We start from the raw sequence: 22,836 nt of genomic DNA, 5'->3' as shown, positions 1-22,836 counted from the left end.
TCTCACTCCAGTCAGAATGGCCATCATCAAAAAATCTAGAAACAATAAATGCTGGAGAGGGTGTGGAGAAAAGGGAACACTCTTGCACTGCTGGTGGGAATGTAAATTGGTACAGCCACTATGGAGAACAGTATGGAGGTTCCTTAAAAAACTACAAATAGAACTACCATATGACCCAGCAATCCCACTACTGGGCATATACCCTGAGAAAACCATAATTCAGAAAGAGTCATGTACCAAAATGTTCATTGCAGCTCTATTTACAATAGCCAGGAGATGGAAACAACCTAAGTGTCCATCATCGGATGAATGGATAAAGAAGATGTGGCACATATATACAATGGAATATTACTCAGCCATAAAAAGAAACGAAATTGAGCTATTTGTAATGAGGTGGATGGACCTAGAGTCTGTCATACAGAGTGAAGTAAGTCAGAAAGAGAAAGACAAATACCGTATGCTAACACATATATATGGAATTTAAGAAAAAAAAAATGTCATGAAGAACCTAGGGATAAGACAGGAATAAAGACACAGACCTACTAGAGAATGGACTTGAGGATATGGGGAGGGGGAAGGGTAAGCTGTGACAAAGAGAGAGAGTGGCATGGACATATATACACTACCAAACGTAAAATAGATAGCTGGTGGGAAGCAGCCGCATAGCACAAGGAGATCAGCTTGGTGCTTTGTGACCACCTAGAGCGGTGGGATAGGGAGGGTGGGAGGGAGGGAGGCGCAAGAGGGAAGAGATATGGGAGCATATGTATATGTATAACTGATTCACTTTGTTATAAAGCAGAAACTAGCACACCATTGTAAGGCAATTATACTCCAATAAAGATGTTAAAAAAAAAAATTTATTTATTTGGCTGCACCGGGGCTTAACTGCGGCATGCGTGATCTTTAGTTGCAGCATGCGGGATCCAGTTCCCTGACCAGAAAGCAAACCTGGGCCCTCTGCATCGGGAGCGTGGAGTCTTAGCCACTGGACCACCAGGGAAGTGCCCCACCTTTTGAATTTTGATATTTTCCCAGCTACCTTGTTATTCCCACATCCAGGATAGACTTAACAGATAAACACCTGATTTACATATTGTAATGCTAACTACAATCACATATAAATTAAAAGTAATTCATGGCAAACACCACGATCAGGGCTTGGCACACCTGAAATACACAGATGAATGTTATTACATTTTGAAGACACAGCAAAGATTACGGCAAAAGCGCTGCCTCCCTAAAGTCAGCCCACAGAGCCCATCACTCCATATGACTGCCTAGACTATGCCTAGCAACTGGCCAAGGTCAATGGCTCCAGCTCCAAACCCAGGCCTTTCCTTTCCTGCTCCCTCTCCCTGACAGCTTACAGCTTCTGGGCTCCACCTCTGACCTCCCCTGTTTACGGCGAATGCTCTTGATAAGCTCTGAAGTCTGGATTTAAGGCCTTTCCTTACCTCCAGCACCTGGCCTCATGGAGTTCACAAACCCTCACCATGCTCATGAATTCTAAGGCTGCACCCAAAGCTCCTTTGTGCCTTCTTGCCAGCCTGCCTTTGTTCTAGTAGCTTCCTAGCTCATCCCCCCTCACCTGGGTCCTACTCAGGTTTTCCTGTCTAGTTGGCCAACACGGGTCCCATATCAAACTGCTTGCTGGGCACTTCCACACGCACCCCTTGCCCCCATGTCAAATTCAAAACCACAGAGGCCAGGCCCATGACACAGGACCACCAGGGAAGTCCCCAATGTATTCTTTTTAGCTCTTCTCTTACTAGACCCTTCTGGCAGCGTTTAGCGATGTGGGTCCCTCCCTCCTTCCTGAAACAGCTTCACGAACCCACACTCTCCCGGTTGCCAGTTACGCACCTTTGGCCACATTTTCTCAGCCTTCCCCCAGCCTGCTTTTCTTCCGGCTCCTGATCTCAGCGAGTGGCACCACCACCTGACGAGCTCCCACACCAAAGCCAGCCTCCTTAGGTCTTCCTGCTTGTTCCCGACACCCCCTCGGTCACAGAGTCCTGCTCATTCTTCTTCATCAATGCGTTGCCTCTCCTCAGCCTCACTGCCTACATTTACGGAGCACAGACTATGAGCTGGACAGGTGTGTTCTAAGTGTTTTAATCCTCACAACAAGCCTCTAAGGTAAATTTTATTATCATCTCCAATTTCAGATTAGGAAACAGAGACACAGGGTGGTTAAGTAACTTGCATGAGGTCACACAGCTACTAAGTGGCAGAGCAGGATTCAAACCCAGGTGACCTGACCTAATTCTGGATCCAGGCCCACTGTTTTCTCACCTAGATCACTGCAGCTGTCTCCTTGCGGTCTTCTGGCTCTGACTTGGCTTCCTCTAATCCTCCACACTGTGGCCTGACTCAACTCACTAAGACAACAGTCTGACTCTTTACTAGATCTGCATGGCCTTCAGAATAAGTCCACATTCAGGGACCTCCGTAACCTGGTCAGCAAGTGTTTCCCTCTTTGGCTTCATGCGTTTGTTTCTTGGCCTCACTTTAATCATCACCCTGAAAGCTCCACTAGCCACGGTGACAGCCTCCACTGCCAAGCTTCTGCACATCGTCTGATCTGCCAAGAACACTAACTCCGGACTTCCCTGGCGGTGCAGTGGTTAAGAATCCACCTGCCAAGGCAGGGAACACGGGTTTGATCCCTGGTCCGGGAAGATCCCACATGATGCGGAGCAACTAAGCCCGTGCGCCACAACTACTGAGCCAGTGCTCTAAAGCCCACGTGCTGCAACTACTGAAGCCCGTGTACCTAGAGCCCGTGCTCTGCAACAATAAAAGCCACTGCAATGAGAAGCCCGCGCACCGCAACAAAGAGTAGCCCCTGCTCGCCACAACTAGAAAAAGCCTGAGTGCAGCAACGAAGACCCAACGCAGCCAAAAAAAAAAAAAAAAAGACACTTAACTCTTTGCCCTTCAGATTTTACTTTTTCTGATAATCCTTTTCTGACCTCCTGAAACTAGGCCATATGCCCCTCCTGCGAGCCCCTGTAGCCCCCAATGGTAATCCCTACTGTAGCATTGATTTCTCTGCGTTGTTTTTCCTGTCCACTGGTACCTGCTCTATCACAAGACTGTGAACTTCTCAAGAACAAGGACCTGGTTAGGGTCACTGTTGTATCCTCAGTACTCGGCTTAGTGCCTGCCTGTGTACAGCATTTAATAAATAATCAGTGAATCAATAAACCTTTATTGTTTGTGTCATACTCTTTAATACCTACTTATAAATGCCCTATATTGCTTTTATTTTCATATGTGTTAGCCTGATCTTTATAACCAGATTGCAAGTTTCTGGAAGATAGAAAATGTGCTCAGTACTTCTAAGTCAGAGGTTACTGACACAAAAACTGACACATTATTAAAAACTAACAATTATTCAGGGCTCAATGAATGTCAACAATCCAAAGATGTAGGTACTATTTTTCTCTCTCTCTCACCCTCCATATGAGGAAACTGAGTCAGGGAGTTTAGCAGCTTCCCTAAGATGACACAGCTAGTAAGCGACAGAGCTGGGATTTGAATCCTGACATTTGTGCCTGTATTCTCAACCCCTATAATCAGAGGCTGAGGAAACTTGGAATTACCGATGTTAAGTAATTTACCCAAGGTCATACTGTAGTGCTGGGACTGGGACCCAGGTCTTCCCAAAGCCTGCACTCTTAATTACACTGCTTCTTTTGCTTAAATAATCGTGCTAAAGCTCATACTGGGTGTTGATAAATTTTAAAAGCTGCAGATCCAGTTTACTGAGATTGGAGAATATTAAATTCCCCTCCAAAAGAAGCATAATTGTAGCTTACCGAGTTAATTTACCTTAAACATCGCCAGCCTAGTCTTACCAGCCAATTAAGTTTATGGTCTCTACTTCTCTGCCTTCAACGCTGAAGGCTGTTTTCCTCAATATGAAAGCCTTGTTTTCTAAGACTGGCCTCTAACTCAAAATCAGCTGTCATTCAGGAATTTACTCTTCCCTTTATTTCCCAAAACCAGTGATGTGATTGATGTTCCCAAGTTCCCTGCTCTCGTGGCCCCTCATCTCCCCAACATGGAATGTCTTGTTTCTGAAAGTAGCCTGTGATCCACAAGCCTTCTTGGCTGTTTTATTGTTTACCCTTAAAAAATTACTATTCTCTGTCAGCTTAGACTCTTTTCCTCACATACTCTGCTTTTTCCCTTTATTGCAAACATTTATTAACACTTAACTATGTACTAATATGGACATAATCTAACTCACTGAAGGCCATACTTTAGAAACGGCCTTGAAGTTTAGATCTTTTGACTGGACTATGATTTCCTTAACAAACTTCATAAAACCATCTCCTGCTCAGTTTGCAATTGTACACCCAAATATCTCTCAGCAAAATCTCAGTGGCCACTTCCACAGCACATAATATGGAGAGAATATCGGGAGTCAACTCATTAGACCTTACCACGAAGAATTTTTTACCAACACCTTGGCCCTTTTGCTGACAAAAGGATTCTTAAGCCTTTTGACAGCGTTATGGCTTCCTTAGAGCTCTTCTACGTTCAAAATGAACTGTCCAGCTTTCTTGAGAAATGCTCTGGAGGCTCTTTCCTGAATTAACTGTACAGCTTTGTCTCTCTGGATTAAGCACTGATTTAATATGAAACCAACGGTTAAACATCTCTGAAATAGTAAAATATGATTATATTTCACAACGTTGTCTTCAGGATATAAACAATCCAAAGTGACTATTTGGGTAGTGCTGTATCACATTATTATTGTAGTAATATTTTCAGAAGAAATCTGAAGGTTAGAATAACTATAGGCCATAAAATATGGACATATTGCACTAACACATGAAGCAAAGTTCAAATTTGTATTCTAAGGAAAAGACCAAAACATCACCAATGATGATGACAGGCACATCTCTGAACTTGATCTGATTTCCTTGAGGAAGGAAGGTACTGAACCGGTTATAACAGAATATGCCTTTGAAGGATTGAGCAACAAGTCCGTCATTCTCGAAAAAAATCAAATCATCCTGATAAATGTCTTAGTTATAAGGGAGAAAAAGCAGAGATGACTAGGCTGATAAAAATCTCCTCTGGCCTGTCTTATATCTCTTCCAGGCAGTGCTGTTCCTCAAAAGACACACAGCACAAAATATGGTTTTGCTGTTATATCAAAGTGTGTAAGTTAGGGAAGATAGCAGTTTTTTAAACAGAAAAATTAGATGATAACAGCAACAGGTAAAGAAGCTTTGGGCTTCTGAGGAGGAAGTCCTGGCACCCCTACATAGGCACAGTAGATAAACTGAAAACGGTACAAGTGCTGGTCTGAGTACAGCCTGTCTCTATTGTAATCAGAAGGAAGAGTATTACAATCCAGCAGAAGTAGCCGTTCAAAGTCTAAAGAGGAGCATTTCATCAGACAATAATTGAGCACTCACTGCATACAAAGGCAACAGATTAGGTGCTGAGGGATCCAAAAGAACCCCCTGCTTCTCTGAAATTAGAACTGTATTCTCATTTTCTCAAGCCAATGTATTTTATGTAATGAAACAAAATATGCATCATAGATCTCTTGCAGTGGTGTAAGAGTATTCAGGACCTGCAAGGAAAACTGTGCAAAGAACCTTCCCCTTCAGTCTTTTCCTTGTAGAAATATCCTACTGGTTCCCTGAAAATAGTGTAAGCTTTCTTTAGCAAGTGAAATACCACCCTGTTACTCTCTCCCTCTTACCCTGTTTCACTTTTTTTCATAACACTTAAGACCGCTTGACATTTTATAGATTTGTCATCTGTCTTTCTCAACTAGAATGTAAGCTTCATGAAGGCAGAGGTTTCAAAATATTTTGTTCGCAGATATATTCTCAGTATCTCAGTATCCAGAACTATATCTAGGGCTTCCCTGGTGGTGCAGTGGTTAAGAATCCGCTTGCCAGTGCAGGGGACATGGATTCGAGTCCTGGTCCGGGAAGATCCCACATGCTGCGGAGCAACTAAGCCCATGCGCCACAACTACTGAGCCTGCGCTCTAGAGCCTGCGAGCCACAACTACTAAGACTGAATGCTACAACTACTGAAGCCCGTGTGCCTAGAGCCCGTGCTCCGCAACGAGAAGCCACCACAATGAGAAGGCCGCGTACCACAACAGAGTAGCCCCCACTCGCCACAACTAGAGAAAGCCCACACGCAGCAACGAAGACCCAATGCAGCCAAAAATAAATAAATAAAATAAATTAAAAGAAAAAAAAGAACTATATCTAGCATGTAGTTGTAGGAGGTTCTTAAAATTTTTGTAAAATTAATAAAAGCATTAAAAAGACACCTGAATATTATGTTAGAATTATTAAGTTATAAAATTTTGGCGTATCTGTGTATATATGTGTGGGTGTGAGAGTAAATTTACAGACTCCATATGGTGTGATTCCCAGTGGACACCAAGTCAGGAGTCAGAGGATCACAAGCTTGTGTGGGGAGTTAGGAGAGTGATTGCAAAAACAAAGCAACATGTCTTATTTAATGGATGGAAGGAATCAAACATTGTCAGCAAACGTCTCCAAAGAGTAAACTAAATGTATCTTTCTGTCCTTTCCATGTCTGAAATCTGAGTGTAGTGAATCCAAATTCACTTCAGATTAGTTGGTTTGACATTAGCTTTCTTCCTTGAGAAAACTTTTGACATTTATGTAGTAAAGTTTTCTTCTTTTCCCTCCTCCCTAAATTACTGCCTGCAAGATGCAAGCCCTCAGATCCAAACAGTATCCCATTTCTATTTTGAGATTTGCCTGAGTCACAAGGTAATCTTGGCAAATCACTCTGCTCTATCTCTTAGTTTACTGAGGCTGCCTGGGAACTGGAGCTGTCAGCCAAACAGGAAGAGAGCTGTGTTGCCTAACTCCAGAAGGTCTCAGTCCTATGGATGTGGTGAGGTTTAATGATGGATATAAACGGCTGCAGATGGAATTCCCACAGGGTGGGGGTGGCGGTGGGGGGGAAGGCAAACATTTTACTTCCTCTATAGGAACTCAGGGCTGGTAGAAAGGCCAGACTATTAAATATAGCTGAGCAGATATCTCAATGTGTCTGCAAGACATGTGTTTCCAACTAAAGAGACCCCTTCTGTATTCCTACTTATTCCTACTATATATGACACCCCAAACCCCAAATATAAGCAAAGGTATGTGACTGATCTGACCCTGGCAAAGTTACACTGTTTAAAAAAAAAAAGAGTCAGTGTTTATAAACACGTATAAACTACAAAGGCCCTTTTTCAAGAATGGGTATAAAGAGCTGCTTCCACCTGGATGCTCTGATTTGTGCCCCATCCATGGTCTCAAGTTCCTCCTGGTTGTGTAGCTAGCATGTTCTCCCTAAGTGGTTCTGCCTTAGTCACTGTGATTCTAAACTCCCTGCCCCCACCCCCACCCCCAGTGATGCCTCTTGACAAAATTATTCTTTCTGTACTCACACAAATGGAAACAGAAGAGATGAAAGGCCCCGGGGATGCAGACAGTGCAGGTCTCAAGCTGAACCACTGCTAAGCACAACCTGAACTTTTCTGCCTCTCTTCGCTTGGCTGAGTTCCTCTCCTGACTCAGGGTAGAGTGATGAGCCTGGCATAGGAGGCTTAGGACCCAGGGGGCGCCTTTCAGCCGAGAGGAAAAAAAAAAAAAAAACAAAAACCACCTCGCTGCAGCAAGCTGGCTGGGAAGCTCCCAGTTCTAAAGAGAGGCTGTTTACCAGAAGAGCATAACAAGGGCAGGTCTGACTGCAAGGCTGGGAACGGGAGGCAGAGCCGCCGCCAAGGGGACCCCGGTTGGACCCTGGTTGGTCAGTCACCTGCAGGACGAAGGAGGTGAGGATGCTGTTGGCCTGGCTGCAAACAATCCTCGTCGTCAGCAACATGCTCCTGGCAAAAGCCTATGGATCTGGAGGTGAGATTACTGTCTTTCCTTTCTGCAGTAACTTAATGAAGCAGAAAGGGTAGAGCTCCCTATTTCCCAAGCAGGAAGGAAGATGACAGGAAACGAAGCTTTTAGCAGGTTCCTGTTGTCCCATGAAAGCCTTTTTTTTTTTTTTCCCCTTTCTCCTTTCCCTGCCAGGAGCTTGCAGCTCCATCTTTGCCATTAAGAACAAAGGCAAGTAGCCACTTTCTCTTTCCTTTTCCTTGCCTGTGGCTCATGAGTGGATGGAACTTGGGGGTTCATCTCCCCTACTCCTAAGTACTGTTCTTTTCAGGGGCTTTGCACGGTGTCACCAGAGCGCAGGCCCTCCTCCCTCAGCCCCTTCCTGCGGCTCTCCTGCTGAGGCGAGTGGGAGTTTGGAGTCACATCCAGGCAGCGATGAGGCTGGTTCCCTCTGTCTGAGGCTCTCTTTTCCGTGACTGAATCAAGGCTTTTGTAGAATTCTCTTGGGAGGGAGTGTTGCCTGTGGAAGTGTGGCCACATCCGCAGAGAAGGGAACACAAGAGTTTATGTAACATGGAATGACAACACAGGGATGGATTTCGGGTCCGGCTGCCCACCGACCGAAAACTCCCATCGTCTCCAGAGAGAGACCTGAACCCAGGGCTCCCCAGCACCCTCCTGCAAACTGGCCACAAGTTCCAGAGCGACAACCCCTTGGGTTGTGCGGTGCTTTGCGGCTTACGAAAGAGAAAGAAAAGAAAAAAAGCTAATACTGAGCGTTGGGGGCCGGGCACCGGGCACCGGCTGGGGGCTCTTCACGCGCTCTCCCTCCCTTCTCTTTCCGGCCTCACAACCCTGCGAGGCAGACGGGGTTTTCCACGTGAGGGCAGCGTCTCCCAGCTGGGGTGGGCCCGGGCTCCCCTGTCCGCCACTCAGTGTCCTGTCCGGGGGACTCCTCTTCCTCACAGGCTGCTTCTGGGACAACGGCCACCTGTACCGGGCTGACCAGCCGTCTCCCGCACCGGGCCTCCTCTGTCTCAACTGGCTGGACGCGCAGAGCGGCCCGGTATCTGCCCCCGAGTCGGGTGAGTGCCTGTCCCGCGAGGCGGGCCTCGGGCGGGCGGGCGGCGGCTGCGTCCCGGCCCCGGCCCATGGCGCCTTCTTTCCCCTCCCAGGCGCCGGCAACCATAGCTACTGCCGGAACCCGGACCAGGACCCACGTGGGCCCTGGTGCTACGTCAGCGGCGAGGCCGGGTCTCCCGAGAAGCGGCCTTGCAAGGACCTGCGCTGCCCAGGTACCCGCTCGGGACCCCGCGCCCAGGGGGGGCCAGAGAGCCGGCCAGAGAGCCGGCAGCGCACGTGCGGCCGCGCGACGCCGGCCGGCCCCGCCCCGCCCCGCGCCGTCCGATTGGCCAGGGCTGTCTCCAGGCCGCGGGGCCCGAAGCCCATTGGCCAGCGCCGCCGCCTGGAATGAGCTCATCCTCCGCGAGCGCCTAGTAAACAACCGTGGGCGGCGAGGCCCGGCCCCTCGGCCGAGCTCCCTGCCCCATGCTTCGCCTGGGGAGCCGCAGAGTCGCGCGTCCCGGGTCCACGCCCTTAGTGAGACCTTGGGCGTTTACGGACCTCTTGTGGAGCGTCTGCTGTGTGCTAGGCACTGAGCTCACAGCACCCCCGCCATCCCCAAGAACCAGTTTGGGGGATCTGAGCCTCAAAGAGAAGTTCAGCGATTTACCAAAGGCAGTGACAGGGTCCAGGTTTGAATCCAAGTTTCTTAGACTCCATAGTGCATACTTGTGGCTCCCGGCGCAGCAAGACGATTCTCTAGGATTAAATGGGATATGTAAACATATAACATAGGGATTGGCATAAAGCTTGGGCTCAACAAACCTGAGCTGCTCAGAGGAGTCATGGATTGTTTCCTGGCATAGAGGGGGGACCCCTGGAGGAGGTGGCAGCTGAGCTGGACCTTGGAAGATGGCAAGGATTTGAGCATATGAAGACGTGGGAGGCAGGAGAGGCCCTTTCTCATAGCCTTCCCCTCACCTTGGCCTCGTCCCAGCTATGGTGCAGCCCTTAGGCCTGGTCTTGCCCCTGGGTCTTGAAATAAGTGCGTTCTAAGGTGGGCCCCCTCGTCTCCCCCCAGACTCAAGGCACCTTCTGATGAGAGCTGTTTCCCACTTCACCTCCAGAGACCACTTTCCAGGGCCTGCCAACCTCTACAACAGAAACCGAGGAGGTGTCTGAAGTGCCAGGAGGAGATGAGGTGCAGGTGTTTGCTCCTGCCAACACCCTGCCTGCCCAGAGCGAGGCCGCTGCCGTGCAGCCAGTGATTGGGATCAGCCAGCGGGTGCGGGTGAACTCCAAGGAGAAAAAGGACCTGGGAACCCTGGGTATGACTGCCCACCCCTGTCCTTGTGGGATTTATTGAGAAATGTTTGCTGATTATCTGGGGTGGAGATAATGGTATACCTTGTGTCCTGTCCTTGGCAGGCTACGTGCTGGGCGTTACCATGATGGTGATCATCATTGGCATTGGAGCTGGCATCGTCCTCGGTTACACCTACAAGAGGTCAGTAGCTTCTCTTCTGGGCTCTCTGAGAGAGGAGAGGAAGGTCCACAAAGTCAAAGCAGACTCCTTTGTGGCATTCTTACCCATAAAGGAAGTGAGGTGTTGGAAGAGGAAAACCAGCTCAAGATGTAGAGACTTGGTTCTAGTCTTTACCAGGTGACCTTGGACAAACCCTTTCCTTTGGTGCCTTTACTCCTCACCCCAAAGCCTCCTGAGGTAGGGGTTCTTGTTCCCCATTTTACAAGTGAGGAAGCCTTCATCAGAAAGGTGAAGTAAGCTTGCTCAAGGTTATACTGCCTGGGAGTGGCTGGATTCAAACCCAGCTCTTTTGACACCACATTCCCTGCTGTCTAATCCAGCATGCCTCGTGTGGAAGTGAGTGGCCCTGCAGAAATCAGGCTGGGCTCTCATTGCAGGGACCCTGAGATTGAATTCTTTCTGTGAGTTATAAAATTCTGGTACTAGAAAAAGTTCCCAGCCACTGCTTTTGCAGTTGGGGCTTGAATGTCCTGAGCCATAAGCAGTGGGATCTCCTTTAGGACAGGAGGAAGGAAGTGAGTAAGAGGATAGGGAATCTGTTAGCTACTCTACACCACATATGAGAAAGCCAGAGAGGCTACCTGGGAAACTCAGGGACATGACCTGTGGCTGGGACGGCAGAAGGAGGAATGCTTATTTTGAGAGGTCCCCTGAGATGCCATGTGGAAAAGGGTCTCAAAGCCAGTGACAGATGCATGATGATAAGCCAGAGTTATGCCCGTTTTTACAGCACTAGCTAACTCTGGGAAAATTATTTGCAAAATCTTGGGCAAAATCAGGGGATTTGACTTCTAGTCCAGAGTATGTGTGATGTTTCTTTTCTATGGTCTGGGAAGGCTTCCTATAAGGGAAGTGATGTGGTGGCCTGCATTTTCCAGTGGTGAAGACCATGTCTGAGCCCACAGCCCCAGTGGGTCACCCAGCATTAAATAAACTGAGGTGTCCTTAGGGCAATGTAGTCAGCCTCCTCATTTTACAGATGGAAAAGGGGAAGTGTTGGGTAAGAATAATAACAACAATAGCAGCAGTAGCGAACATTTACCAGAGGCCAGGCACTGCTTCAAATGATACGCACACTTTAACTCAATCTTCGCAATCACCCCTTATGAGGTAAATGCTGTTATTATCCCCAGTTTACAGATTAGGAAACTGAGACAAGAGAGGATATGTACCTTGCTTGAGGTCACACACCTAGCATTTGGTGGAGTTAAGTCTTAGCCCTGCCACTAACTAGCGATCTGTGTGACTTTGGGCAAGTTGCTTCTGTTTGCTACTCCAGGGCACTGCTGTAGCTGAGGATGCGACTGCCTGGCACATAGTAAGTGGTCAGTAAACCATAGCTATTTTTCTTTTCTGTAAAATGTGGGTACTGCACTAGCACTCTCTGGGCCCCAATGCTTCTCTGATCGTCTGTGATTCAGGAAGCACAGTTCAGAGAGGGGAAGTATTGACCTGAGAGTGTCTCCTGACTCCTAGTGCAAGGTTGCTGCCCTCAGTGGGATGGTTGACGTGGCAGGTCCAGAGGCACCTGCTTGTCATTTCACAGAGTCAGAGGAAATGATGGGGAGACCCTGGTTATAGTTCGTAGTCAGACCCAAACTGTGTTGGCTGAGTCTAGCTGTTGAAATATTTCCTCCTTCTTCAGCCACTGGATAGCAGTTGGCTCTCCTCCAATCCTGTGACAGTGTCCAGGCCTCCAGGTGCGTGAACTGACTGCTAAACGTCCTTAATTGCAAGCTCAGTTCTTAGGCCCAATGAGGAAGCCAAGCCTTTTTCTTCTAGATTTGTTCCTTCAGGCTGTCACAGGATTGCCCCAAGGCCTTGTGTTTATTTTCCTGTAAACTCAGGGCGAGGCACCAAGTCACCAGACTCCCCGTCACTAACCATCGGACCACCCCTTCCCTCGTCAAAAGTGCTCTGAGCACAGACTGTACAACAGGAAACCGCATGTGGGCTGGAGGCAAGCTCTCAGCCCCTATCTCTCCCCAGAGTCAGAAAACAGTGTTCTGGAAAGCGCTGTTGAGCGCAGGTCCTGCTGCTTCCCTGCACCTCCATTTCTTGTTTCTTGTCTGTTCAGTGGGGCTGTATCCCCACTCCACACACACATACCCACCCCAGATTACCATTAAGTATTACGTGTAAACAGTAGAACACCAATCAGGTTAAATAACCACTAGCTGCCAGCATTTATTGCATGCTTTCTTAATAAGCGAGGCCCCACTGAATGCCCTTCCCTGATGATCACGCCCAAGCCTCAGGACCACACTAGAAGGACCACTTTTACATCGTTTTACAGTGAGAAGCTGAGAACCAGGGAAGTTAAGTGCTGTGTCCAAGCTACACAGCCAATAAGGTGTGTCTAAGGATTGCCAGTATCTCCCAAAAGTCCAGCGAGGCCCAGGAACTTCATGCCAATTTGCATTGGATTGCATAGGACAGTAGGAAAAATTGGAACTTTCAAAATAAAATAGCTGGGTTTAAAAGTTAAAAGAACCAGGATCTAGTTCTGGAACACCCAGTTCTGGGTGTGACAGTGGACAAGTCATTTACCTTCTCTGATCTCCTCATATGTAAAATAGGGGCAGGAGATTAGTGATGATACTCCCAGCTCTAACGTTGCCTAAAAAAAGACGATATTACCTGGTGGTGGCTGCAGGCAGTACTGAGTTCAAATCCCAAATCCACCATTTGCTTGAATAAATGATTAAACCTCTGTGCATCTGCCTTCCCATCTCTGAAACAGAGATCCTAATAGATGCCACATAGGTTTGTTGTGAGGATGAAATTAGTGTAGTTTGGGCAGACAGTTGGTGTTCCTAACCTTAGCTGCCTTGAGAAACTTGTCCTGAGCAGCAGTGTGGCACAGCACTGCTTCTGACTGAGAAGGGAGCAGTGGCTCAGAGTTACATAATAATTTGAAGGAACCCGTGTTACCTGAAGGAGGTCTCGGGTGCCTCCAATCAACCCCCCAAAGAGGATGTCAGACACAGGCAGCAGCTCAGTCCACACCTGCTCTCTCAGGCCAGCCCAGCTCCCGGTCCTGGCCCCAGAGCAGTCAGGATAGAATTACTGCAAGCCATGAGCCCCCCTATCCCCCTCCCCACAAAGGCCAGGGAGAGAGCTTTCCCCTGGCCGGGAGGAGCAGGCAGTACCAGGCTTCCTCTCAAGGGAGGCAGGGCAGCAAGTGGGGGCCGTGAGGGCTCAGCCTGGCGGGTCTTTGTCCTGGTTGTCTGGGCCACGAGGTTCAGGTGGCCAGTCTGCAGCTCCCTGCCCCTGCCACTGCCCCTGCAGCGTCTGTGCTCTGGCTCTGGAGGGAGTATTTATTTTCTGATACAAAGGCAAGGGAAAAACTGTAAGTCAACACCACTCTGCCTGCTTAAGAGAGGAGCTGAGTCAGTGAATAAGTCTTTTGTTCTTTCTTGGCTGCCAGACAACAGCCTGGCTGCCCCCCCTACCCCTAAAAGGTGGTGAGAAGGGGCTGAGCCGCCTGGTGGTCAGTGCAGCAGGCCTGCTGGCCTCTCTCAGACCTCAGAAGGGCTGGGGGCAGCCACCGCACCTCCAGGACTCACAGGCACCATTAACAGGAGGCACGTGGGGTTGGGTGTGTTTTGAGGCTTCTAAATGGAAGAGACTGTCATCCAGATGAGTCCCAGCACCTGCTTCCTTCATTACCCTTGGCTGCTCTTCCAGCCCGGCTCTGCCCCATTAATCCAAATTGATTTTTCCCCCCTAAAGCAGCAGTACCCAACCTTTTTGGCACCAGGGACCGGTTTCATGGAAGACAGTTTTTCCACGGACGGGGGTGGAGGGGGGGGCCATGGTTCAGGCGGTAATGCGAGCGATGGGGAGCGGCAGATGAAGCTTCGGCTCATTTGCCCGCCGCTCACCTCCTGCTGTGTGGCCCAGTTCCTAACAGGCCACAGACCGATACCAGTCCACGGCCTGGGGGTTGGGGACCCCACCCCTGCCCTAAAGACTTGTGTATGATGCAGCCTGACCATTATCAACGGCTTGGCTGAGCACAGCTGGATGCTTGATAAAGGAGGTAGCTGAGGAAAGCAGGGCTTTGGAGTCAGACTCCAAAGCCTCACTTTCTTCTATAAAATGTGGGTGATATTTGCAGTCTTGCAAAGTTGGGTGGAAAGTGGACCAAGATGGTACATGTATAAAGTGTGTGGCATCCAGTAAGTGCATAGGTAGCTCTTCTCATGCTGGATGATGGGAAGGCCATTTCCTGGCACCTTAGTGGGTCCTCAGGAAGCATGAGTTCCTGCTTTCCCTCTTCCTCCAGCCCCTTAGATTTTGAAATTCAGGCCTGGCCCAAGACTCTTGGCAGATACTCTCCTTCTTTTGTAAATGGCCTTTTGGTCTTCTGCTGGCTTGGGGGCTCCCTTAATAAAATTAAACCAAGACCTTCCAAGTTTCTCCCTACATGGGCAGACTTGAAGAATCTAGCATTTTTTTTATTACAGAGGTAGGTGTTTTCTTCGATGCGGCGGCAGCTGTAACCAATGGGCAGTGCCCAGGGGCAAAGTGAATCTCAGGCTGTGAGTGGGAATGCACTTGGTCCAGACAGCCCTGTCCTCATGGCCCTCCATGGCCCCTCTGGGTGCTCTGGGAGGTCCTCTGCTGCGGGGGTTGGTGGTGTCCAGTACAGAGCCTGATGAGGATGGGTAGGAGCTGCAGGCTTACACATTCAGAAACTTGGCCACCCAGGGTGAGTCAGGGAGATGAGCTTACAGGTTTGCCTTCTGTGACCTTACAGTGAGAAATAGGGAGTCAGGGCACATGTCATGTGTGGGATCTCACAGAATGTTAGGGTCTGTGTAGGTTAACAAGTCCAACTCCCTGTTTTACAGATGATGAAATGAAGGCCCCAAGAGAAGGGGAGTGGCTGAGGTCACACAAATAATACTCACCTTGGCTGGTCAGTAGGAGAGTTCCCTTGGGAACCCAGATTAAGATAACGTTGCTTGGTGAGTCAAGTCGTTTTCAGGGCAAATCATAACAGCCTCCTATGAGTTTTACAGCAGTTCCACTGTTTTTGAAATGCTTTCCCATCCATTATCTTATTTGGAGGCAGATATTATCCCCATTTCACAGATGAAGAAACCAAGGCTCCCCGAGGCCAAGTGTCACACAGCCAAGGCTGGGCTGCTCCAAGTACAGACAACTGGTTTATTTAAAGACAGTTGTGAGGTACCTGTGCCAGCTTTTCCCTGTCCAGCCCCTGCTGTTTTCTCAGTGTTACTCTCGTCTCTGGACACTTTTGTCATCGCACCTCACATGGTGATGGCTGTGTAATCCATCTGATCTTGGCCGTCTCCCCAGGGAGTCTGAAGCAGGCCTGTGTTGCTGCACCAAGCCATCCATTGGCTACTTGTTTCAAGGCCTCTTTGGGGTGGGCTCCTTCCGGAAAGATTTCCTCTGACAGCTGAGCCCACGTATCTAGTTGCTGTGTCAGACGATGCTGACCTGCGTGCTGGGGGCTGGTTCTGGTGTGCAGTGCGCTAGGCACACACCAAGCCCTTTGGCTTGCAGTGGGGGTGGCCTGGTCCCGTGGGGTGGGCAGAACATGTGCAGCTGGAAGACTGGGTGTGTGAGTCTCTGCCTCACTATTTCTTTGGGGGTGACCCTGATCGGGTCAGAACTTCTGTTGAGCATCAGCCTGAGTCTGACAGACTTGGGTTTGAGCCCACCATGTCATTCAGAGAGTTCAGTTTCTCTGGACTTATTTCCTCATCTATAAAATGAATGATAAGACCCAATTGTTAGGGTTCCGAATGAAGTGAGATAACGCTCGTAAAGCTCTTAGCATGAAGCGAGCACTTCATGTGTGTGAAATGGGGCAATATCAGGGCCTGATTGGGTCACTGAGCACCATGAGAATTGGAAGGCGTGTGAAAACTCAGGGTTCCATGGTCATTGTCTCCCATTGACCTGAGCAGCCCTCAGAGTCCTTTTTGGCCCCTGCATGGTCCCTGTTTCTAGCCAGGGCTCACAGCTTCTGGAAATTTTGGATAAGATGTCTCAGAACAGGATGGTCAGGTCAGTTTTCTGGACAATTTTATAGGTGAGGGCTGAAAATTCTCTGGGTCTTGTGGCACCTTGGGCTGAAAAAGCAAAACTCCACCTTGCTGTAAGAGTCTCTTTCCTACACAGTATCTTCATTGAGCCCCACTGCAGCTGTGTGAGGTTCATGCAGATGAGGTTTAGGGGCTCCTTGCTGAGTTAAGGCAGTCTGGCAGAACAGAAATCTAGGCCATGAGCCACTGACTGGCTGTGACCATGGCCAGCCCCTGCCCCTGCTGGGCCTCAAGATGCCACCTTAGGAGCAGAGCCATGCAGGAGGCAGAGCCTGAACGCTTCCCTCTTCTCCTGCCAGGGGCAAGGACCTGAAAGAGCAGCATGAGCGGAAGGTGTGTGAGAGGGAGATGCAACGAATCACCCTGCCCTTGTCTGCCTTCACCAACCCCAACTGTGAGATCGTGGATGAGAAGACCATTGTGGTCCACGCCAGCCAGACTCCAGTTGACCTTCAGGAGGGCAGTGCCCCCCTCATGGGCCAGGCGGGCACTCCAGGCGCCTGAGCCCCCCATGATGGGCAGGAGCCCATGCAGACAGTGGTGCAGGACCGCCTACCCACCTACAGCTGGGAGGATCTACACTTTTTGTTGTGGCTAAAAACCCCCACTTATTTTTTTGGTTTGTTTTTGGTGAATCCTAAGACAAGCAGGTGGTACTGTGGGCTGAGGGTGAGGCTGGGTGGGGTCCTACCAATGCTGTTTCTCCATCCCATGGAGCAGGATTTTGCCCGTGGATGGAGGCAGCGGCAGTCCCCACAGCAGTGCTGCCAACAGGGCCTTCCAGTGCCCCGGAACTGAACCAGGGATGGACAAGGAGCTCCCCCAGCTCCTCTGTGCTTTATTGTCCAAGATGGCCTCAGCCTCTGCCTCCCCATGTGTTCTCCTTGGGCTTGAGTGGTGCACGCTGTTATTCACAGTTCAGGTCATGTAGGTTGAGAGGCAGTATTTAAAAAAGATATTTAGTTTTTTAAATATTTGGGATGCAATTCCCTGCAGACCTCTGAGAAATGGAAATAAGTCTGTACGAAAGTCAGAACTGTGGGTTGAGAACGGGATCTAGGCGGGGGGGCTGCTGGCAGTGATGTGCCTTGACAACCGTGGGCTGGGCCCAGGGACTCTTCCTGTTTTGAAAGTAAAGGAAGGGAAGAAGCGCACTGAACATTCCACTTAGGAAGAGGGTAAAGAAGTATCTGCAGCTGCCTCAGGCCACAGGACCCGAGTGGACCTGGGGTGTCCCAGACGGTCTCTCTTCGGGGTGGATAGTGACCTTTCATTCTTCAGGGGTGAGACAGCAGCCAGCTAACCTACGGGAATGACACTGTGGGTGAGGCCTTGTGAACTGCTTCTGAGAGGTTAACCTGGAAACCCACTCGGAGGCAGGGTGATGGAGGGGGCTTCAGGACTTGGCACCTGCCTCGGCCCAAATCTGCAGGTGGCTCTGTAGCCTCCAGGCCAGCGCCTTCCTGTGGGGTCAATAGGGCGAGGGCCACGACCCCTAACTTGTAAAATAATCATAGAACCATTGAGGGACCTTAGGGTGCCCGAAGCCTTTTGGACAGAGGGGCCAGAAGTGGAAACTGACATTCACGGTCACAGAAGAAGCTACCAGCACAGCCAGCCCTGAGGCCCTGATATCACGCTCGGAGGCCTTAGCACTGCTTTCCGTCCACAGAGCTTCCTTCCCAAAGCCCTGCCACTGCCTCACATGGAGAGGGGTTAGTGGGGCCCAGTCTCTCCGGCAGGATGTTCCTGGAAGTGATTTGCTGAGGGGACCTAGGCCTCAGGGGGTCCCTTGTTGGTAGAGATGCAGAAGAGAACATTACTGGTTTCTACTTTTCTATAAAAGCATTTCTCTGTGTACATGTTTTATATACCTCATTCTGACACCTGCCTATAAAGTGCAGGAAATTGCTCTGCATTCGACTTATATAAATTAAAAAAAAAGGACGACTCCATATTGCCAAGTTTTTGTGGGGTATCAGGACCCTCCTCCCAAAAGTTGGGAAGTTTTTGGTTACCTTGTCAACACCTGCATGGCAAGCTCTGGCTCTCTGTCCTTCACTCGGGCCCTGCACCTAGGAGGCAGCAGCAGCTGGATGGTTGGGAACTGCAGCCTCCGTGTTTGGGCGTCGCAATCAGGAGCTTTTCAGGTCGAAGTTGCAGGGAAGATGGTATGTGGCATCCCAAAGGAGGCTGGTCACTGCAAATCCTCTTCCCGTCAGCATTCTTTCCGAGGTGGAGATAGTTAAAACGAACATCCAGGCAGCCCCTGGCAGGGGCTGGAGACGGGGTGGTGGGTGGTGGTGCTGTAGCAGCCGAAGGAGGGATAGGTGTGCAGATGGGGGAAGAGTCTCCAGGCTCCCAGGAGCAGCTCTGGGCTGTGGAAGGTCCCTGCGGGGGTGGCTCCTAGGGCTCCAGAAGAAGCTACCAATGGGAGTTCGTTGGGTTTTTTAGCAGGGACTTAGCAGTAGGTTCTCAGCCTCTAGGAACACTTAGGGTGACCTCTACCCATACTCAGACACTGCTCTATACTTCTAGAAGCAAGGGGCACCCTAGAGCATCAGTTTTTCCAGGAAGCAGATCCTGCCCTTCAGTTGGACTCCAGCTTTTGGAGAAATCACCTTTGGGTATGTGGATGCCTAGTGTGCCCAGGATCCTACAAAGCCAGATCGCAACATCTTGCCCAGCCGTCACCCTCCACGACAGACCCCATGTGCAGAAGCAAGAAACAGGTCTCCCCCTGAGTACTTACAGGGAAACACCAGGGGTGGGGGTGACTTGCATGCATTTCTTCCTTTAATGAAGGTGGCACCCAGCCCTGCAGAGGACTCCAGGATAGCCTGGCTATGGGAGCGCACGCATGTCAGAGGGCGGCAGCGTATGGCCCTGAAGGGATGACTCAGGCAGGAGGTGGGAGTCAGACCTGCTACAAGGCCGGGGCTGCCTTAGGTGGGTCGTGCATGTTCTCTGGAGCAGGCTGGTGTCTGTGTAAGGAGGGGAATCAGAGGTGGGGGGCACGAGAAGTCCCTGCCGAGGGGTCAAAGTGGCCAGCACACCCTCCACGTGCATCTCCCTGAACCAGGCCGCAAGTCACTCTCTCACTCTCAGCATGGTCGGTTATGTTAACTGCTTAATTTATTTGGTCTGCTCAATGGCCCCGCTTGGGCCCACTCCCCCACACTTGTGGGGACCACTGAGGCACCACCAGCCACACAATGCTGGCCTTCCCGCTGCCGGGAGCCCAGGGCTCGACCCTACAGCAAACCTGCACACTCCACACTTAAGTATGGTCTAGACAGCAAGGAAACTCTGGCCAGAGGTGACATCTAGTCCCACAACTCATCAGGTCTATGTACAGCGTTTCACATAACACCCCACAGATATAACAAGATAGTCTGAACAGCAACCGTTCTCCTGCATCACTCCCACCCACCTCCTCCCCCCCCAATATAACCACCATTGCAGTAAGATCCCAAACCCACTCCTAATCTGTTAAATATGGTGCAAGGTCCCACTTATGGGGAGGCAAATCTACTTGTATTCAAGACCCCCACCCCAGCTCTGGAAGCCAGGGTAGAGGGTGTCCCCTGGGCTTTTCAGCACCCACAGCTGTGAGCTGTGGCTCAGGAGACTGGGGCCAGGAGCTCATGAGCTGGGCCAGCCAACATGGGAGGTAGAAGCCAGAAAGCCCGGCTCGGGGAGATGTCCCCCGCAGCACCTCCGCTCTGGGACTCTGCCACCACATCTTGCCACCCAAGCTGCTGCCTCGATCAGGCACAGTGAGGGGTGAGCATCGGCTGCCACGAAGACAAGGCTGGGAGACTGCTGAGATTCCCAGCACCCTGCCCCATACACTGGGCCTGCGACCAGCCACACTGTCCTCCAGAACCCACCTAGCAAAATCCCAGGCTCCTGAGGTGCCTACCAGGGTGTGAGTGACAGCAGCCAGGATACTAGAGCTTTCTAGCAGGCAGGGCCTCTTTCCTTCCAGCCCCAGCCTCTTCCTGCACTTGTGGCTGACTGCTTGTGGGAGGCAGAAAGGAAGTTCCCAGCCAGTCTCCAGCCGCTCAGTTTGAGAACACGGGGGGAAGCTCCCCCTCGAGCTGATGTGGCCCCTGGGCCCGGGAGGTGAACAGAAACCAGCCCTTCCCCTGACTCCTGGCCGGACACACTACAAACCGACTAAGGGACCCTTCAAAACCTACTCCCTTGACCCTGCCCAGGGGAGGGCAGGATGTGGCGTGGAAGGGGGTAGCACCACTGTCACTTCACATCCTTGGATGGCCGCTCACTCCGCCACGCTCTCATGAGAAGTCCTTCTGCACCAGCTGGATCAGAGGCTTCAGAGCCCACAGGCAGGTGCACCTGGGATCCTGCCCAGCAGGTCCAGGTCACAATGATTAGTGTAAGCAAGAGCCTCCTGGAATCCACTGCCAGGGAGTTCCCGAGTGGTCATGAGTAACAGATTCCTCCTGGCACGGGGACCAGGCTTTTTTTTTGTTTGTTAGTTTGTTTTCTTCTTCACAGCTTTCAGGCGAGTGTTGGATTTACAGACAGTAACCAGGCCCCAGAACCTGTGGAGGTGGCTTCCCTGGTGCTGCACCCGCTCGCCTCCTGGGGAGGTAGTAGGGATGGCTGGTTCTGCTTCTAAACAAGCTGCCAATCCACAGGAAGCGCGGAAGGCCCTGCCCACAGCAGGGATGGGGCGCAGAGGGGGCAGTGCTGGCTGTGGAACGCCCCCCCGCAGGGGGCTGGGCAGGGGCTAGGGGGGCGAGTCCCGGGTCAGGCCATATTGCACTGTCACTGTGTGGTCCAGCTCCTCCAGCTCTGCAGGCAGTGGGATGCCCAGGTCCCCAAGGTACAGGGAGAGGGCCTCAAAGGAGTCCTCCAATTTGGAGAATGCTGGTCTAGAAAGAAAAGGAGTTGGAGACAGGTGAGATACGGGGGTGGTGGCGGGGGGAGAGAAAGGGTGGCACAGAAGGCACCCAGGCCTGCGGCTCCACTGCTTCCTGGGTGTCTGACCTTGGGCAAGCCCCTTAACCTTGGTGTACCTCTGTGGGAAACAGGGGTCATGTAACTGCGTAGGATGTTGCTGTAAAGATGAGAGATAATAACACTGGGAGAAGGCTGGTCTGGCAGCTCAAAAAAAGCAAGTCCAGGAGAAAGAAAGCCCATCCCACGTCTTGGAGAAAATGCAACCATCACAGGTGGGACTGGACTAAGTACCCTTTTAAAGATCCTTTCCAGTTCTCAGACTGTTTCCACATCAATGGATCTGCCCCGGGAGGGGCATTTCATAGACTCTGGTAGCCCTTCCCAAGGAGTAAAGCAAACGCCTGGCTCCTAGTGCCCTGGAGACAGCTCAGCTGCCCTGGAACCCGACACCTCAGGCTTACTCTCCCGCCTCCTCCTTGATTCTGCTTAGATATCTTGTCACCTTCTTGGCAAGGCCTACTCTGTATAACTTGCACCCTAAACAATCCTTTCCTCGGCTTGACCCCTTTTTCCATAGCATCTGTCACTTCCTCATATGCAACACAGTTTGTCATATCTATTGTTTATCACTTCCCCTTGTTAGAATGTGAGTCCCCGGAGGGCAGGCCCCTTGGTTTTGTTCACTGCAGCATCCCAGAGCTTACGAACGCAGCGTCTGGCACTCAGTAATATTGTCTGAATTAAACAGACATTTACAATGACTGAGAAGGGATATTAGCAAACGAATATTGTGTGGCTTAACATTTTCTCCTCATGCTCTTGTTCTGGTGTGACTGAAGGATTTTGGTCCTTTGGTCCATGAAGGAACAAGATTCAGAGCCTCCCACCAGCAAATCCCAAGTCTAAAGTGGATCTTCGGAAATCATTTAAAAATAAAGGTTGGGGGCCTCCCTGGTGGCACAGCAGTTGAGAGTCCGCCTGCCGATGCAGGGGACATGGGTTCGAGGCCTGATCTGGGAAGATCCCACATGCCACAGAGCAACTGGGCCCGTAAGCCACAACTACTGAGCCTGCGCGTCTGGAGCCTGTGCTCCACAACAAGAGAGGCCACGACAGTGAGAGGCCCATGCACTGCGATGAAGAGTGGCCCCCGCTTGCCACAACTAGAGAAAGCCCTTGCACAGAAACGAAGACCCAACACAGTCAAAAATAAAAATAAATAAATTAAAAGAAGGCTCAACATTAAAAAAAATAATAAAAATAAAAAAACAAAATCAATGTAACTATTTAAAAAAAAATAAAA

The 22,836-nt window shown here is 50.3% G+C and overlaps 2 protein-coding genes and 1 long non-coding RNA gene across 8 annotated transcripts in view; 1 reads left to right on the top strand and 2 right to left on the bottom strand.

Moving 5' to 3' along the window:
* The window catches only part of LOC138414244 (uncharacterized), a 20,486-nt gene extending 12,667 nt beyond the window's left edge, over positions 1–7,819 (bottom strand). The window contains exon 1 of the long non-coding RNA XR_011246696.1: positions 7,738–7,819. This is a non-coding gene — a long non-coding RNA (uncharacterized lncRNA). The remainder of the gene's footprint in view (positions 1–7,737) is intronic.
* PIK3IP1 (phosphoinositide-3-kinase interacting protein 1) lies at positions 7,800–22,836 on the top strand. Of its 3 annotated transcripts, none has more exons than XM_060028382.1 (6): positions 7,800–7,931; positions 8,873–8,989; positions 9,080–9,199; positions 10,094–10,294; positions 10,395–10,473; positions 21,665–22,836. In XM_060028382.1, exons 1-6 carry the CDS (start codon positions 7,859–7,861, stop codon positions 21,681–21,683), a joined length of 609 nt encoding a protein of 202 aa, XP_059884365.1. In that variant the 5' UTR covers positions 7,800–7,858; the 3' UTR covers positions 21,684–22,836. The 3 variants fall into 3 exon arrangements, with proteins under 3 accessions (XP_059884365.1, XP_059884363.1, XP_059884364.1); XM_060028380.1 differs by lacking the exon at positions 21,665–22,836 and adding an exon at positions 16,898–18,542; XM_060028381.1 differs by lacking the exons at positions 9,080–9,199; positions 21,665–22,836 and adding an exon at positions 16,898–18,542.
* LIMK2 (LIM domain kinase 2) overlaps positions 19,497–22,836 on the bottom strand; it is a 55,879-nt gene continuing 52,539 nt past the window's right edge. For all 4 annotated transcript variants that reach the window (XM_060028373.1, XM_060028375.1, XM_060028377.1 and 1 more), the window contains one exon: positions 19,497–21,505. In XM_060028373.1, the coding sequence (XP_059884356.1) occupies positions 21,361–21,505 (145 nt within the window). In that variant the 3' untranslated portion in view covers positions 19,497–21,360. The remainder of the gene's footprint in view (positions 21,506–22,836) is intronic.

Source organism: Delphinus delphis, chromosome 13 (assembly GCF_949987515.2).
Source record: "Delphinus delphis chromosome 13, mDelDel1.2, whole genome shotgun sequence".
NCBI classification, from domain to species: domain Eukaryota; kingdom Metazoa; phylum Chordata; class Mammalia; order Artiodactyla; family Delphinidae; genus Delphinus; species Delphinus delphis.
Note: the sequence above shows the minus strand (reverse complement) of the source record. Positions and strands in the feature narration are given on the sequence as shown.

Coding starts and splice junctions, on each gene's coding strand:
- PIK3IP1 (XM_060028380.1), top strand. CDS start 7,859: ATGCTGTTGGCCTGGCTGCAAACAATCCTCGTCGTCAGCAACATGCTC. Junction 9,200..10,093: donor CAAGGACCTGCGCTGCCCAG/GTACCCGCTCGG, acceptor CTTCACCTCCAG/AGACCACTTTCCAGGGCCTG. Junction 10,295..10,394: donor AAAGGACCTGGGAACCCTGG/GTATGACTGCCC, acceptor TGTCCTTGGCAG/GCTACGTGCTGGGCGTTACC.